The sequence below is a fragment of the Desmodus rotundus genome, chromosome 7 (genome assembly GCF_022682495.2).
Source record: "Desmodus rotundus isolate HL8 chromosome 7, HLdesRot8A.1, whole genome shotgun sequence".
NCBI lineage: Eukaryota > Metazoa > Chordata > Mammalia > Chiroptera > Phyllostomidae > Desmodus > Desmodus rotundus.
This window is the reverse complement of record NC_071393.1, coordinates 89,084,911-89,104,172: the sequence shown is the minus strand read 5'-3', so window position 1 is coordinate 89,104,172 and position 19,262 is coordinate 89,084,911. Positions and strand designations below refer to the sequence as shown.

The following is a 19,262-nucleotide window of genomic DNA, read 5'->3' as shown; positions in this document are numbered from 1 at the left end:
AGCAATTGCTTTTATTGCTTTAAGAGATAAAAAGCAATTTATACAGGTGATAGTAAATCATGAAAATTAACAGCCAAAAAACATTATTAAAGGTTTCATTAGACTATCAATTAATAAGTACTCAAGAGACAATGAGTTTGAGCCCTGACTGGTGGCTCAGAGTTGGTTGGGCATTATCCCACAAAGCGAAGGGTTGCCAGTTAGATTACCAGTTGGGACACAGGCCTGGGTTGCAGTTCAGTCCCAGTCCTGGTCCAGGTGCATGAGAGAGACAATCACCCGATGTTTCTTTCTCACACTGATGCTTCTTTCCCTCTCTTTCTCTCTCCCTTCCCCTCTCTCTCTAAAAGTCAAAAAAAATAAAGAAAAAGAAATACAAAAAAGAAATAAATAGCTTGAATTCTAACACCTCTTTAAAGTTGCAGAGATACTTAAGAAGATGAAAAATTAAGTATTTGCCAATCTCTGCTCTTACAAAAGTTAGGAAAAAAACCTAAATGTATTAAACTTACTATTAATTGCCATTCAACTCACACGTTACCCTTCATCCACAACAATCCCACAAACCAGACATTATTACCTTCACTCAAAGAATAAATGAAGGTATTAAAGAGTTAATTTGTTCAAGGTAGCAGTGTTGTAAATTGAGATCTGACTTCCAAGCTAATTACCCTTTCCATTATACCAGCATTTACAGACTTTTGAAACGGCAAAACACTGTGTCTTTCAACAAAATCTTATGTAAAACACCATCTGAAATATATTCTAAATGAAGAATTGACAGAACTTTGTGACCAATGAAAAGTGAAGGATAATGCAGAAAGAATAATTGAGGTTGACTCTAAGGCTCAGGAGACTTTAAAAATCAAGATCCATACAAGCAATAAAAATAAGAAATGTGATTGATTTCAGAGTTCTGCCCAAGATGGAGGTGTAGGCAGAAACGCTTTGCTTCCTTGCACAACCAAAAAAAGGATAACAACCAATTTAAAAACAAAGAACAACCCAAACTTCCAGAAAAACATTTGCATGGAAGTCAAACCACCAAGGAGTTAAAGAAACATTCACCCAGATGGTGTGCCGAGACAAAGAAATATGGCCCAAATGAAAGAACAGATCAAAACTCCAGAAAAAGAACTAATCATTGAGGAGACAGACAACCTGTCTGATGCACAGTTCAAAACATTGGTAATCAGGATGCTCACAGAATTGATTGAGCTCGGTCACAAAATGAAGGGAGAAATGAAGGTTACACAAAGTGAAATAAAGGAAAATGTCCAGGCAGCCAACAGTGAAGGGAAGGAAACCAGAACTCAAATCAATGACTTGGAACAAAAGGAAGAAATAAGCATCCAACCAGAACAGAATGAAGAACAAGAATTCAAAAAATGAGGAGAGGCTTAGGAACCTCTGGGACAAGTTTAAATGTTCCAACATCCAAATCATGGGAGTGCCAGAAGGAGAAGAGGAAGAGGAAGATATTGAAAACTTATTTGAACAAATAATGAAGGAAAACTTCCCCAATCTGGCAAAGGAAATAGACTTCCAGGAAGTCCAGGAAGCCCTGAGAGTCCCAAAAAGATTTGACCCAAGGAGGAGCACGCCAAGACACATCATAATTAAGTTACCCATGATTAAAGATAAGGAGAAAATCTTAAAAGCAGCAAGAAGAAAGGAGACAGTTACCTACAAAGGAGTTCCCGTAAGACCACCAGCTGATTTCTCAAAAGAAACCTTATAGGCAAGAAGGGGCTGGAAAGAAGTATTCCAAGTCATAAAAGGCAAGGACCTACACACAAGATTACTCTATCCAGCAAAGCTATCATTTAGAATGAAAGGGCACATAAAGTGCTTTATAGAGAAAGTCAAGTTAAAGGAGTTCACCATCACCAAGCCCTTATATGAAATGTTAAAAGGACTTATCTAAGAAATAGAAGATCAAAACTATGAACAGTAAAATGACAAACTCACACCTATCAACAATTGAACCTAAAAAGCAAAACCAAAAACTAAGTAAACAACTAGAACAGGAACAGAATCACAGAAATGGAGATCACATGGAGGGTAATCAGTGAGGGTAATCACAGTGAGGGGGAGGGGGAGAAGGGGGGGAAACAGGTACAGGGAATAAGAAGCAGAATAGGTAGGCACAAAATAGACAGGGGGAGATTGAGAATAGTATAGGAAATGGTAAAGCCAAAGAACTTATATGTACCACATGAACTGAGGAGGGGGGTAATGCTGGAGGGTGAGGGGGGGGCGGTGCAGGGAGGAGGAGGATAAAGGGGAGAACAAAATTGGGACAACAGTAATAGCATAATCATAAAATTAAAAAAAGACATTTGGTACGGGAAGATAAGTTTGTAGAAGAAAATGATGTCTGCTTCAGAACTATGAAGTTATGCCTGGCATTCAAACAGAAAGTTGAGTTGGAGCTCAAGAGATAACCACTTTTCATTTGTACATAAAATATCTGATTCCTGTGCTGCATTCTACTTTTGCATTACTTATGCTAAAATGGACCAATTAAATAATGCAACTTCTTAGTTCAAAGTTTACTAATTTTGATTGTTTAATGAGTTATATAGCATTTATAATATTTTTAGTTGAAATTATATAGAAATTAATTTTTGAAAAAATTAGAAATGTTAATGGGAATTAAAGAGAAGAAATGTAGCTTTTTTCAAACTAAGGACTAAAAAACTTAAGGATCCTTTCAACATGCCTTTAATTTTGGCTATAACAAATAAACTATGTAATACAAGCTATTATACCTCATGCCTTATATTTTAATTTCTTATATGTACTATTCATTTATTATTAAAATAATTACTGTTCTTAAAACACTAAAATTCAGACTTTTTAGTAAATCTAACTAACTTTCTACTTGTCAGTATTTCAAACCAGGAAAACTTTATAAATGACAACCTCAGCTTAGGCCAATTTGAAACATTTTCACCATCAATTTAATCATAATTTAGACTCTATCCTTAGCCCATTTAAAACTATCAGGAACTGCACATAAATTCACATGTTAGAATGTCCTATTTTATATGCAGTTCAAAGGGTTTTAAAGTAATGAAGAATGTAGTTACAGTGAAATTTACCAGTAAAAGATTACTAATAAAAGAAGACATATTTAGTTCAAAATTCACTGGGCTTATATTTGAGAAGCTTGGCAAGGTTACAATGTTGAAGTCTACCTCCCACCACCTCCCTTCCCCACAAAATAAATAAAAGCTGACAGTGAAACTTTTACATTAATTGAAAGATAGATGGAAATAGGGTAAAACAAGACACCATACTGAAGGCTACTGAAGTAGTCCGGGTGAGAGATGAAGTTGGCCTGAACTACAGTGAGAGTAGTAGAGATAGTTACTAGTTATTGAAAATGTCAAAAATGTACTTAAATGGATTATTTATTTATTTTTACAGAGGCAGGAAAAGAGAGAGAGAAACACTGATTTATTGTTCCACTTAGTTATGCAGTCATTGGTTGATCCTTGTATGTGCCCTGACTGGAGACTGAATCCACAACCTTGGTGTATCAGGACGATGCTCCAATCAACAGAGCTACCTGAGCCATGGCAAAGAATCTATTTCATAAACTACAATGAGAAAGGCAAGCTCATTCACCACAGAACCCAAGAAAGGCTCTGAAATTGGAAGTGTCAGATAATTCAGAAGACATGGGATAAAGCAAAGAGGACTAAAAATGGAAGAAGTCTGTATAAAGAACAGCTGGTACTAGATTCTCCAGGATTTGTTGGGGTGTCCAACCCACGGCCTGCAGGCCGCATGTGGCCTAGGATGGCTATGAATGCTACTCAAAACAAAATTGTAAATTTACTTACAACCTTTTTTTGTTTTTGCTTGTCAGTTTTTGTTAGTGTTTGTATATTTAATGTGTGGCCCAAGACAACTCTTCTTCTTCCAGTGGCTGAAGAAGAGTTGTCTTGGACCACACACAACCTTCCAAAAGGTTGGACAGCCCTGAAGGAATGATGAAGTCTATTTCTGCTTCTCTGACTTTATCACCGGCCCCTTCGCCATGCTTTGTCTTAGACTTACTGTCCACAGGCTGTAAGTCTAAGTCCACATGTTATCTTTAATTTGAACTTTCCAACCAACTATCCCAAGTAAGAGCTCAGGTGCTGGAGTGAGTAATAATCTTTCCTGGGCAAGTTATTTAAACTGCATGCACCTCAATTTTCTACATATGTAAAATAGGAACAATATCTATGAAGGATTTTATGATGCGGTTTAAAAAAAAAGAGAAAATACATTAAATGCATGTCAAATATTTAGCATAGTACCTAAACACAAAAATAATCAAATACTTACCATTATTATTCAAAGCTTATGATTTTTGGTACCACCTGTTCTCAAATGTCCTTCACCTGGGACATTTCAAGGTCCAACCTTCAACATAGTCAAGGTTGGATGGGAAATGGGAAGGTTTTCCACTGAAAGATGACACCATAGCAAGGGGAGAGGAGAAAGTGAACACCCTGCTAACAGCACAATCATCCACTGGCAGTTTTCATACTGTCATCAGCCCTCATCTACTTCATCTCAGAAATCCAAAGATACTACTCCTATCCTAATTCTTAGAAGAAAATGGAAATGAAAGCCGCTGAAGCGTTACTTGCATCTATTGTGTAAATAAAACTTCATCACTGTGTGAAGTTTTTAATCTCTTCTTACAGGTTATATATTAAAAAACAGGGTGGGCGGAGGCTAAAATGGAAGCTTTGGCTCACCTTGTGTTTTTCCATTTTTACAAGTAATAATCACACTTGGAAATCCTCAAGAGAGCTTTCTGCCTACTCCAGGAAAATGGGAATATGAGAAAATTTGTGTGAATGCAATGTTCCTACAAGTAAGGGAGTGAAAGAGGCAAGAGGAGGTGTCTGTAATGTGTGAGAAAAGAAATCTCATGAAGGAGGGAGGAAGAACTAGAGCAAAAACTCATTGCTGGCAAGAGGCTCGCCCTCATGGTGCCCCACTCTGCAGGTGATGATGACACACAGGATATAAACATTTGAACTTTGAATTTTCTGTTAATGGCCTTTGTTCATTTTGCTATTGTGTTGCTCATCTTTTTCTTTCTAATTTATAAGGGCTCTTTGTAAATTAAGAAATCAGCTCTTAGACACAGAATCTGGCAAACAGTTCTCTCAATTTGTAGTACGTGTTTTGATTTAGTTCCTGGTGGGTTTGGGGAGTGTAAAGCGTGGCTCTTTTTTTCTTTAACCATAAGCTTTTTGTTTTTTACAGAGTCAAATGTATTAACTTTTATTTTACAGTTTCTAGGTTTAATGTCTGAAGAAACCAGTTTAATGTAAAACAAAGCCTTGTTTCAGAACCCTGGTTTTCTTCCCTTGACTTGGGGTAGGAGATGGTCTCAGCTCCTACTAAGCAAAGAAAAAGAGGGAGAAAACAATTTCCTACCTGAAAGAGCTAGGGAAGAGAGGAGATATGATTCCAGCATCTTAACTCAGAACATCCTATTCATTTTTCTACTAAAATACTACAAAATAATGAGATGTTACAATAGTATATGTCCTCTATGGTAATGTACAGTGTAAGTTATATATGTTTTCTTGAGTGTGTGGCCCTCAGAACTTACAACATTCTTTCTATAAGACAACACAAGTATGACAAAGCAGGGACTACCTTTATTATTAAATGAATATCTTCATAAACATAAAAACATTAAAGCAAAAACTTAAAAATGCCTCATAATGTAAAATTTTAATCATATGCAAAAGTAGAAAAATAAAAGCATAATAAGCTTCAAAATCTCAACATTTATAAAATAAGGCAAGTTAAATTAAACTATATTTTATATTTTATATATCTTCTGACTTGTTGATTTTTATAATTAATCTAATTAAATGGATCACGGCCCTCAAAATACCTATAAATGATATTATTTTTGATTGATAAAATGAAAAATTAAAACTATAAAAACACCAAGATAGTCTAACGTAAAGAAGCAAATTAAAAATGCATTCTAAGACATCAATTTGAGTAAACAACCTGATGTCAGTTAAAAACTTAGAAATTTGAGCTTGAATTAATTTAATGAATCAATTAAAATCAAATAAATAAATTAATTGATTTATTGGATTATCACAGCTCAACTATTTTATAGATTGTGAATGATCACCTACCTACTCCCCATCAGTCCAAAACCAACACTTTTAATTAAAACTCCAACATTTCCAGTTCCGTACTTAACCTGTTTGATAATTTTAGCTGTCATCTATCATTCAGAACCACGCATTTACTTCCTTTGAATCACTCATTTTCTCCCAATATGTTCAGTTTATTGATTTTCTCATTATTTCATCCTCCCCAAAGAAATGATTGACTGTTTTACTTTTAACTCTTATTCCACTGAGTCTTCATGAATCAAACCTTGAAAAGCCCAATCCCTGATAATCCTAACTAGCCATTTTTCCTGCTCCTATCTCCAGGTATAAGAGAACTACTAGGAAAAAAATAATGACAACAATAAAGCAAAATTGATACACTAAAAGTTTTTTTTTAAATATCCTAATTTATTTATTGCTACTCACTACTTCCTATTTATGCCTCAAATTCCTAGGCATAATCTCCAATGAGATTAAAATTTATTTAAAATGAATGTACTTTTCTCACGAAACCAACCCCTCATGCTTTACAACCTCTTTCCTTTTTAATTACTGACAAGGTTGATAGTTATTACTGATGAGGTCAACTGTTATCTGCCAAAATGGAAAATGAGGCAATTTCCTTCTGCCTCTTGATCTTAACGTAACCTTGTCTCTGTATGTATCTGCCTTGTCCAATTCCCTCCGTTACTTCAGAAAATGAGATTGTTTTTCCTTTTCTCTGAAGAGAACTTTACCACCTATTCTGAGGAGTCTGTATTATCCCAACATTTCAGGGACCTTGTCCTCATGCCTGTCCTTTTCAGCAAAATCTTTCCCGCTCCACCAGCTCCTTGATGCTGTTGCATTTGACAATGATAACTAACCACTTAATCTTTATTCTTCTTTTCTCTGTATCTACTAAAGAATGGGGTGGAAGAGGAAGTGAGGAAATGGAGGACAGGGAAGATGTTCATGCTGTCAATTTGTAGTTCCTCACATATATTGGGGTGGAAAAAGTTGACAACTATTACTCACCACTCTCATTTAGTCTCATAGGTACCATCCTTACATCTATGTAATATTTTCCCAATTCAATTTTTCTCAATAATTCTGAGCTCTTTCCTGAGACCCAGTCCATGTTTCTAGAGGCATAATGAACATTTACATTTTTGTCCTATGAGACATTTCCAACCTGACACAATCAAACTTTGACATCAACTTTCCCATCTAACACACCTTCTCTAGCTCTGGCCAGTGTGGCTCAGTTGGTTGGGTGTTGTCCTGAAAACTGAAAGGTTGCCAGTTTGATTCCCAGTCAGGGCATGTGCCTAGGTTGTGGGTTTGGTCCCCACTGGGGCATGAGCTAGAGGCAACCAATTGATATTTCTCTCACATTGATGTTTCTTTCCCTTTCTCCCTCCCTTCCCCTTTCTCTAAAATCAATAAGCAGGTCATTGGGTAAGTATAAAAAAGAAATAAAATTAAATTTTAAAAAAGCTAAAATATAAAGCACCTCCTCTATCTTTTGAATGACCACAAAAACCTCCATTGCCCAAATCAGAAAAAGTGGTATCATTTACTTCATTTCCTATGTCCAGGTAGCCATCAATTCATCATTTAGGCTGTGACATCAATGAAAAGGAGCAAAGAATTCCCCACCCAAAAGAGCTATCCGCATCAATTCTTCCTGCAACACTCACTGTAGTTTTACTTCTAGTCTAATCTCAAGCAAAAAGATCACTTTCACCATGTCATTCCTCTGTCCAGTAATTTATAATGGCTCCCTATTATCAGCTACATATAAAGTTTAAATACCCCCAGGGATGGGTCCTCTGAAATCTGACAACTACCTTTATATACTACTTACTGTTTTTCTGTACTACAGTATTTCTCACACTTTTTGGTCTCAGGACCTTCTAACAGTCCTAAAATTATTGAGGATCCTCAAGAGCTTTTGTCTATGTGGGTTATAGCTATCAATATTTACTGTACTGAAAATGAAAACTGAAGAAAATTTTAAACACAAAAATACACAAGCACACGTTCCATTAACTGCCAGAGCAATGATGTCATCACACATCATGCAGCCTGGAAAGCTCCACTGACATTTGTGAGAGAATGAGAGTGAAAAGGCAAATAACATCTTAGAATTATTACGAAAATAGTTTTGACCTCTAACACCTGTAGCTCACTTTAAGCACACTCCTCTAGCCGAGACCAGAGTGGCTTAGTTGTTGGGCGTGCAAGGTCGCTGGTTTGATTACTGGTTAGGGCACATGCCTGCGTTGCAGTTTCATCCCTGGTTGGGGTTCCTATGGGAGACAACTGATTGATGTTTCTCTCTCACATCGATGTTTCTCTCCCTCTCTTTCTTCCTCCCTTCCCCTCTCTCTAAAAATAAATAAATAAATCTTTAAAAAAAAACCAGTCCTCTATCTGATCTTGTTTCTTTTAATCCCTGTCCTAATCATTGATGATTACTGATTATTAACTGTCGTGTGCAGCAACAGCCTGGAGACAGAAAGAAAGCTAAGAACCACAGATTTATAAATCTCCAAATTCATTAGCATGCCTACTTATTAACAGTCTAACCTCATCTATTAATTTTACTTTCTGCTATTGCATTTTCTTTCCCTCCTCCACTGTACTCCCCAAGTAGAACAAACCTTTTCCTGCTTCAGCATCTTTGAATACACTATTCCCTCTGCCTGGAAGGCCTTCTCTCACTCATTCTTCAGACACACTTCATAGGCTACCAATTCTTTGAAGCGTTCTCTTGACACATCACATCCCCAATTACCCTTTCTCTGTAAACCCACAGCACATTTAGAACTTCTCACTTTGCACCATAATTACTATTCACACGTCTCTATCCCCACTAGTAGTGAACTATATGAGGGCAGACTTGCACTTTACTAGACTTCGTATTTCTAGGCCCTCACACATTTGATCATTCACTTGAAGTCATGTCTCTTAAAGAGTCAGTTTAATGCTCATCTATCCCCAAATATTCCATAGTACTTGTTCCTTCCCCTGAACTTCTGTAGTACTATATACAATTTAAGAAGAATGACAAGCCTAAAGGAAACTATTACAACCTTTCTACAAAAAGATGAGGAACTTTGGACTATAAGATCAAGTCTAATTCCCTAGTCTAACATTCAAGGGCCTGCATCAAGTGGCTCTTCTTTACCTTTTAAGTTTTATTTTCTATTATTCTCTAATATGAACTGACCAATCCTGTCATCCAACACACACACACACACACACACACAGACTCCATTCTATTTTTTCCCTCTTTTGTTTATATTCTTCTATCTCCCAGGAATTCCATTTCCTTGTTATTTTACATTCTACTTTTCCTTAAAAGCTTGGTTCAAGACCCCAAAATTCCATGAAGCTCTCTGGAACTAGGCCAGACCAAAGGAAAATTTCTCCTTTTGGGATACTTAATGCATTTCAATCTGTTTCCTATAACCTAGTATTTATAGAGTATTGTTTTGCATTGTTCTTTAACAATTTCAAGTACGTAGTAAATGCTGAAACCCCAAATAGCTTGCTTGACAGCTCTTTGAGAGTAGGCACAGTTTTAATTCAAAATGTGTGGGTGCCAGTATGTACCAGATACTGGTAAGGTTTCTAACCTTACATCTTTTGCATCAACCCTTTGCAGTAACAGGAAGACAAAGACATGTAATAAATACTATTTCCTTAACTTGATTTCCTCCCTAACTGGTCAGAATACTCCAGGTTATTTTTTTCTAGGTAACATTTTATCTATAGAAATAATTATCAATTTGAAAATAAATTATGCTATGAGATTTATCTTCTCAGCACCTTAAAACTGCCACTACAAATAAGACTCCATTTATAGGTAACTCACTTTGAGTCCTCAACATACTTTTAAAGACCTTTCCCTTTTATGCTCCTTTATCTTGAATATATCTTTTCTTATTTTAGTTGTTACAATTTTAGCTCCCTTAACACATTCTGATGCATGGTTACCGGTGATAATGTGGAACTATTTAAGAAGAGCCAAAGAAATGAGGCAAATAAAATTCCTGCATAAATAGAAAACATAATCTTTGAAAACCAAGAAATTATGGTAATTGGGCCTCAGACCACTGCTTTTCCTTAAATGGAATTTGTCTATGGGGCCACGTCTTCCCTATCACCATTTCTTTAAGTACCCACACCCAAATGGAGCAAGCATTAGTTGGAAAATAGACTAAACATAACCATTAGGCCTTAGTCCCTGACATCACGGATTGATGATAACTTCTGAAAATCATTTTCCCCTATTACTCTTATTTCGCATATGTGATGAAGTCAGTAAGAAGAAATAACAGAAAAATATACTTTAAAAATGATCGTAGGGTTTAGGATGCTCTAAGTCCTGGGCGGGGGTGGGGGTGGGTAAGTATATTAAACTCTTATTTAAACACTACAAGAGACATCTGAGGTTGCCAGCAATTCTTTCAACAAAGGAGTCCCAGAATGAATTTCATATAATAAGAAAAGGGAATTGATGGATGAGGAAAGAAAGGAGGAAGCCATCAGCTGATACGCAGTAGCTCCCCTACCCCGTTTACCTCCTCCCCCAAAGCGGTAGGAAATAGGAAGCTGCACAATGTACCTTCCAGGCCAGAAGCAAAACATTGAGGATGGCCAGCAAAGGGCAGGGTCCGTTCTCATTCTGGGTGATGATGGGTGTGTTCTCTTCCTTCCACTGGATCCACTTGATGTGATAGACAGATTGTCCCGGGAAGCGTTCCTTGGAGGCCGCGAGTACCTGAGCTGCCTCCCCGCCCTCCTCCTCCTCCCCTCCGCACAGGGGCACAGCCCCGGGCGACACCGGCGCGCCGCCCTCCTCCTCCTCCTCCTCCGGGACCCTGCTCTCAGCTCCTTCCTCACTATTGAACTCCGAGCTACTGGGAAAAGAATGCAGGTTAGAGAACGACTCCAGGGAGTCCAGGCTCAGCGATTCCCCGGGAGGGCTCGGGTCGCTGCAGCTGCTGCTGAGGCCGCCGGCGCTGCTGGGCTCTTCGGAGCCCGCGGCCGCCAACTCCGGCCGGCCGGTCCCGGCGAGATCAGGCCGGGCGCCCGAGTCTCCAGCGGGACCCAACCCGTGGCCCGCTCCGGCCTCGGCCGTCTCCGGGGGAGCGGTCACCTTGTGCTGCCCTCTCAGAGGCACCTTCTGGGCAGCAGGACTCTCTAAATCGCTCCCCTGCAAGTCCGAGCCGGGTAAGGAGCTGCAGGGTCCGGGAACCCGCGGAGCGCCGGTGGGAGAGACCGCGTCCGGGAGGCTTCTCCCGGCGGCCGCCGCCCCCTGCCCATTCGCGCCGCTGCTCTCCGCCGCCCATACTTCAGGACCATCCCCGGCGGCGAGCCTGGTCTCCTGTCGTCCTTCCTGCGGAGAAGCTGTCCCTGGCGCTGGCCCGGTGGCCACCCCGTGTTCTAGCGGCTGCAGGCTCTCGGGGCCGCTCTCCATACCCAGCCGCCCGTCCCTTGCTCTAAAGAGACCGCGGCGGGTTCTCCTCAGCCAGCACCTCCGACGCCATAACAGCGGCACTGGCAGCTAGAGCGCCCTAGCGGGGCCTCGGTCTGGCACGTCACGGGGAAGGGCACCGGGAGCGCGCGCGCGCCGCCGCGCGGTCAACCACCTCTGGGCGTGTCTGCGCGTGCCTGCGCGCCGCACGGGGACGGCGAACCGAGAGGCCCCGCGGGAGCGCGCGCTTGGAAGGCGGGGCGCAGCGGGCGTGGCCAGGAGGAAAACATCCTCTCACTGTGTGACCGGAAGTTGAACTCTGGGGCAGCTCGACCACAACCGGCTTATTTAAAGGCAAGGCAGCTGCCTCACAGCTTGGCTGAGATCCCGAAGAGCTGGGTTTTGTGTGTCCCGGCCTTGGGCTCGGAAATGAGTTGGCGGTGGTTTCTGTATTTGGAAAAGAACTCGCCTTGGCAGGGTTCAGATTTGTTTCCCCACCTTGTCATATGGAAAATTGAAGGAATTTCTTACAAAATGCAGATTCTGAAGGCTGGGATCGACTTGAAGTATCTGGATTACTACACTGCACAAATTCTAGTCTCCCTCCTTGTTGGCTGAGAAACAGCGTGCTCCCACCAGCTACGGGTGAAAATGTTCACCCTGCGTGGGGTATTAGTGCAGTTCTGGATATTGGCCTAAGCAGGAAAAAAAAAAAAAAGGGCAATTTAGGCCAATAATAATAAATTAACTTGTTCTTGAATAAGCCAAATCTTTGCGGTTTTGTTAACTTGGCCTCACTTTGCATGAGTAGGAAGAGCCTGTTCCTGAAAAAGTGACTTTTCTAATTTGAACTGACACCTCTTAAGACCATTCAATTTATCAGAGAGGATAGAGTAAGCCGGAAGTTTTGTTGGTGACAAAATGGATTTGGGTCCTATTTAAACCTGTTCCAGACAAGGGCTCCCCACTTTTTTTAATCTTTCAATATTTTCTAGGATCTGGGGAAACAAAAATAGACAGCACAGCTCTTCCTTTGTGGTCAGACATATAAATGCCTGATACCTAATAGAATGTAATCTTTTGTATCTCTTCTGGTTAGAAATGATAGACAAAATTGCAAAGTAGTGTTTCATTCACTCATTTAACACATTTCAGTACCAAGTATACTGCTGGATACTGTGTTTGGCACTGGGGAGGCCATGGTGAATAAGAGAAAGGGCGTGATTTTTACTGTCAAGTGTTTTATTTTATTGCTATATATATTTTTTAATCCTCACCCAAAGATATGTTTTTATTGATTTTAGAGAGAGAATAAGGGAGAGACAGACAGAGAGAAACATGGATGTTAGAGAGATACATGGATGGGTTACCTCCCTTACACACCCTGAGGGGAATGGAACCCGCAACACAGGTACATGCCACGACCTGATCAAACTGCAACCTTTTGTGGTCGGGAAGGATGCTCCAGCCAACTGAGCCACTCGGCCAGGGCTTATTGCTGTATTTGTAATACTTTCTTGGGCAGTGTGGTTTCCTGAGAAGGCAGAAGATGGAGCTTCTTCCACCTTTTTACATTGACAACAATATTTGATATTTATCCAAGTCTTGGAAGAGAGGAAAATTAGAAAAGGTGATGGAAAGCTTATTCAGAATGTAGAATTTAGGAGTCTTGTGTTTTGGTTTTCAGTAACATAATTCCAATCCGTAAGCAACAAATACAATTTTTCAAATTAGAGTTTTTCAGTGAGTCATGAGAGAGGCAGCACCGGGCTGTTAGGAAGCAGCAGTGGAGCAATGCCTAAATCAAAGGAACTTGTTTCTTGAAGCTTCTGCGTCAGCAATTCTGACAATGAAGTTGACAAAAAGTTATGCTGACAATGAAGTTGACAAAAAGTTAAAGGGGGAAAAAGCAAGTTACTTCAGAAAAACCTGTAAAGAAACAAAAGAGGTGACACTTCAAGAGCCCTGTCATTTTCTAAGCAGGGCAGCAAGCAGCGGCAGAGATAACATGTTTCAGACAAGAAAATGAGATACATCGGCATTCGGAACTTGAAAAGAAAAGCCCTAATTGATATTCGAGAATGTTGGATGGATCCAGAAGGTGAAATAAAACCCGGAGGAAAAGGTATTTCTTTAAATCTCAAGCAATGGAGCATTTGAAGGAATAGATTTCTGACATTGATAATGCAGTAAGAAAACTGTAAAATCAGAGCCATATAAAACTCATACTGTTCTAGTTTTTTAAATGACTTTTTACATTGGATTTTGTTTTCTAAACGTTGTTTTCCAAGCTATTGTATATTTGGATTGCAGAACAATTTGTAAGAATATGTTTTTTTAATTGTGCATTATTAAAATGTTCTAAGTGAAGCTCATTGTCAACTTCTTAAAGGAGGATTGCATTGTGCCCACCACCTAGTGTGAAATAAAATCAAGTAATACAATCTTAACTGCTGTGGCCTTCTTTGATCAGAAGAATTGGTACTATTTAAGGCCTAAAGTTTATAGACCTTTTAATTTCAACCTTTTACATTCAAAAGGATTTGTAGTGTATTGAATTAAAAAACTTTTGATTTGTGAAATCCATAGTTGATCTGTTTTCTTCTAAACAAATGTCCAGTGATACTTCACTTTCCCCATTTAATCTTTACTTCATTTTCCTTTAATAACTTGTCACATTCAATTTTCATTTTCCTTTTTGCTCTTTTTCTTAAATATATTATGCTAATCTGGAAAGACAGTGAAACTGTCAAAATGTTAGTTATCTTAAGGTACTCGTAATTAAAATATTATATGAGAACTACAAAAATAAAAATTTTTCCCTGAAAAACAGTTGCAAATGTAAACAGATTAAGATATATGCTGCTGGACTTAAGCACTTTGTAATATTTAAGGCCATTAAGTGCAAATGAGAATATTACAGATTTCAGGAAATTCAGAATTTAGCATGGTGCATTGATTATGAAAAGGAGAGTTGTAAAGTTGTGTAATATGAGTAGATTGAATGAATACATCATTTACAGACCAGAAACCATAGGAGAGCCAAAACCCATGAAACACATGTCTCATACAGTGGCCTTTCATCATTTTGTAAAAACCCTACTTAGGGAAACCTGTACTTGCTCTGATAGCTCTGGTAGTTTTTACTGGTATATTACTGGCATATGTTTCAAATGCTCACGTGCCTAACTTAATAATTTATTTATAACAAAACAGAACCAATTTTTCCTCTCATATATTGTCTGCAGTTACGTAAGCCAAGATGAAATGCTGTGAAAAAGTACATATTTAATCCTGACCAGTGTAGCTCAGTTGTTTGGGCATCTTTTTGCAAAGCAAAAGGTCACCAGAAAGGTTGCCTGTTTGATTCCTGGTCAGGGCACATTCCTGGGATGCAGGTTCAGTCCCTGGTCTGGGTGAGTACAGAAGGCAACACGTAGGTGTTTCTTTCTCACAGCGGTGTTTTTCTTCCTTCCCCATTCTCTAAAAATAAATAAATCTTTTTTTAAAAGTACATATTTATTTAAGCTTGTGAAAATGTACATAATTATATTTCGAAGGAAGGCGAGAAGTGACATCTAGGGGGAAATGTCAAAAGATAATAAACTAAGAAAGTTCCATTCTTTTTTGCTTACATGCATATTTAGTTAAATGTGGTGTAAAATACATAATTTTAAAGTAAAATGGTTACATTTCACATTTTAAAATTATTTTTCAGTATGTAAATGTAATAGGCTTAAAATAGGCTTAAACTATTTTTACTTAAAGTAAAATAGTTTATATAAAAACAAAGCAACCCTGGCTGGTGTGGTTGAGCGGATTGAGCAGCAGCCTGCAAACCAGGGGGTCACCAGTTCAATTCCTGGTCAAGGTACATGCCTGAGTTGTGGGCCAGGGTCCTGGTGGAGGGCATGTGAGAGGCAACCCATTGATGTTCCACTTGCACATCGATGTTTCTTTCCCTTTCTTTCTCCCTCCCTTCCCTGTCTCTAAAAATAAATAAAATCTATAACCAAAAACATTTTGAGAAAAGGGGTTTACTGTTCTGTCCCTCCACACTTTTTTTAACCCTCTCAATTAAAAAGAATTTTTAAAATTAAATGTATTGGGGTAACATTAATTAATCACATCATATAATTTTTCTCCACACTTTTGAGTCATTCTTTTCAACACCATCCCATTCAACTCCTACGTGTTCTTTAGTTCCTTATCTCTGTACTTCTGAGTAACAAGATTACACCGAGATTTCTTCATTTAAAAGTTGTAGATATTTACTGACTTATTCCCATGGAAGATGAGAATTTAGTTCTTTTCTCTCACACCATTCTTCCTCTTCTTGCTCCAACCTCATAATTATTTAAAAATTTAATTAAAGTACTCAAAGTTTAAAGCATTAGATATATATGAATATTATTCACCAGTAAATGAGGTATTTTACTGTGGCTGTGATTACATTTCTTTTCTTGTTAAACTTTTTATTTTTCTTGGATTAACTATTGCCTTGTCATTTTGTTCATGTGCTTAACTCTTCATCTACCACTAACTCAGCCACAGACTGACCAGTATCAAAGCTACAGAGCAACCCTTATCCAGCTACTTCTCAGACCCATTTTACTCTTGGCTATGTCCCTCCTGAAACAATTACCTCTTGCTCTGATTTGGACTTGTTGTTTATAGGCCTGATCCACAGCTGTCACACAGGGATTTCTCTCCATTATTGTTTTAGAAATTCCTTCTTCCTCTCATACAGGTTGACTCCTTAAAGGAATCAACTTTCTTAGATTTCCTGTCTTCTTTCTTTAATATGGTTAAACGTACTCTTAACTCCCTGAGAAAAAGTGTGTAGGAAGCTCACGTTTTAAAGATTTTATGTGTTTATTTTTAGAGAGACAGGAAGGGAGGGAAAAAGAAAAACATCAATGTGAGAGAGAAACATCAATGAGTCCCTCCCCAGGACCAAACCCACAACCCAAGCAGGTGCCCTGATGGAATCAAACCATGATCTTTCGCTTTGTGGAAAGCTGCCCAACCAACTGTGCCACACCAGTCAGGGCAGGAAGCATATTTTTGTAGTATAAAAAAAATCTTTATTCTATCTTTACGTTTTATAGTTTGGTTGATTATAAAATTTAACGTTGGAAATGCCTTTTCATCATTTCGAAGTCATTCATCAATTGTCTTCTAGATTCCAGGTGATTGGAATGAAGTTAGATATTATCAGACTCCAAAACCTTTGTGTGTAACTTGTTTCTTCTCTCTGAAGTTTATTTGATCTTCTCTTTATTCTTGGTATCCTGCCATTTTAGTATTTGATATATCTTTGAGTGGGTCATGCTTTATCTATTGGGCTGAGTGCTTAGTAGTAATCATACTCAATGTAGAAACTTAGGTCCTTCAGGTTGGGGAAATTTTCTATTTTTATGTTTTAATAATTCTTATCTTTTCCCTAATTTTAGTTATCTTTTTATTTTACTTTCTAAGACATTTCCTCAACTTTATCTTTCTTTTTAATGCATTGTTTATTCATGCTATCTTATATTTGATTTCTGAAAGTTCTTTTTACTTCCTTTTTATTGTTTCATGGCATTCTGACCTTTCATGTCTTAGAATTTTGATCATAATTTTAATGTATCCTTTGTATTTTTCAAAGGGTATCTGAACCATATGCTATAAAAAAAGGAAATTTAGTCAGTATGGAGTTGTTGATAGTGCCAGAGAGTGAGTTATGGGGGTACAAGGGTAAAACATTGGTTTTACTCTTTGGGAGGGCAAAATCTATTTTGGGAATAAGACATACTCACATGTAATGATTATTGAGAATATAAGTCAGTTAATAATACTAAATATGTGGTATAAGCAATAATTATAAAAATTCAGATGAGGAAAAATCTTGTAAAGGGAGATAATTAAAGTAGGAATTAAGGTACACTCTCCTAATTAAAATCACAGGCTGATTGGGTCGGCTTTAGCTCCAGTGGTTACTTCATCATGGCAGACACTAGAAATTACAGGCTGGTTATTTACTTCAGGATTAAGAAATCCAAAATACACATCTCTAACACTCAAAATGATTATTCTTTCAGAGAAAAACAGAGAAATGAAAATTCCCTGTTTTTCTTAGTTGTTAGGTCATAGCTTTTCTAGCTGCCATGACAGAAAAGTTGGAAGCATCTTTGACTTTTACCCTAATTTCTTTACTGAATATTATCTCATCTATCAAGTCTTGCTGATATTATATACCCCTTTCCTACTTCATTTGTCTGTAGCTGAGTGCTTATTACCTTACTATGAGAGTGTAGCAAGTCTAATTATTCCCCAGACTATGGTTTCCTCTTTCTCAGCTTATCCTAATTAAACCTGTAAGAGCTATAACTCAAACATTTTTGTTGATGGTTCTACTAAAAATAATTTGATGGTTCTTTATTGTTAGCTGAATTAAAAGATGGCTATGAGAAGATACTGGGCATATATACCTTTACAATTTATAGCTTTCTACTCAATATACAGTGAAAAAATTCTGAGTTAAAATCAGGGGTTTCCATGTAACTCAGATTGCTCTGGCTCTGGCCCTCAACTGCTTGTGCAGAAACTCCAGCCTCCTGCAAAGTACATACCCTATTTAATTATTTCTGAGAGCCCCATGAGGAGTGCCACACCTGTTCAGAAACAAATCCAATTCTATGATATTCTACCAGGTGCTGCTTCTACTCCATGCTGCTTCACCAGATGCTAGTCCGTCCTGGTGGCACAAAAAGTATGTGATGGAGAATGGAAGGAAATGAACCTTTTCTTTTATTATAACTCTAATATGCTATAGTACTTGTGAAACAGTTCTCTCAACTTTACTTATGTAGTCCTTTAAAACTGGGGCTTAAGTGTAATAGGCTGCACCAGGAAAGAATTCAAGAAATATATTTCATCACCTTCAACTCAGCATCCTTACTCCCCTGGTCTTATACCAAGTGGTTAAGGTTTTGTTATTGGACCAATTATATCATGTCTTAAGACTTCTTTCCTAAGGACCTCTCTCTTCACATATACTTTCGCCTTGCCAACCCACGAGTTTGCCAGATGGCCCTCAACCCTAGTACAGTCGTTCTCAAAGTGTGGTTTTTGGATGAGCGGTGTCAACATCATCTGGGAACTTGTGAAAAATAAAAATTCTCTAGCCCCACCCCAGATTCTATAGAATCAGAAACTTTTGTTTAGAGCCCAGCATCACAGAGGCCTGGGTCTTAATAAGACCTCTAGGTGTTCTGATCCATGAAAAAGTTTGAGAATTACTATTCTAGCGTTAGGGGAAGCCTCCCCTCCCCACCTCTGTGGCAGGAGTAAAAGGCTTCTACATTTATCTCCTATAGCCAATATTCTTTTTCATTACTCTTCCAGTACTCCGCAGTGCTCCCAAGTTAGTCCTTTGGTCATTGTTTCAATGTTCTCTCTTGAGGGTCGTGTGTGTGTGTGTGTCCCTTCAAAGCCATGTCTCAAACTATATTTTATCATCCTGGTCTAAAAATGCTTTATTGTTCTTATCTTTCCCACATTTTTCATGTAAATCTCCGTCTCTGTCACCCAGGCTTAAAACATTCAAGTAGTTTTGTCTTAGTTTCCTCACAGACAACGTCTTATTT

The 19,262-nt window shown here is 38.3% G+C and overlaps 1 protein-coding gene across 1 annotated transcript in view; it reads right to left on the bottom strand.

Moving 5' to 3' along the window:
* MINDY2 (MINDY lysine 48 deubiquitinase 2) overlaps positions 1–11,806 on the bottom strand; it is an 81,188-nt gene extending 69,382 nt beyond the window's left edge. The window contains exon 1 of the mRNA XM_024567461.3: positions 10,780–11,806. Within this exon, the coding sequence (XP_024423229.2) occupies positions 10,780–11,634 (855 nt within the window). The 5' untranslated portion in view covers positions 11,635–11,806. The remainder of the gene's footprint in view (positions 1–10,779) is intronic.
* Between the last annotated feature and the right edge of the window lie 7,456 nt (positions 11,807–19,262).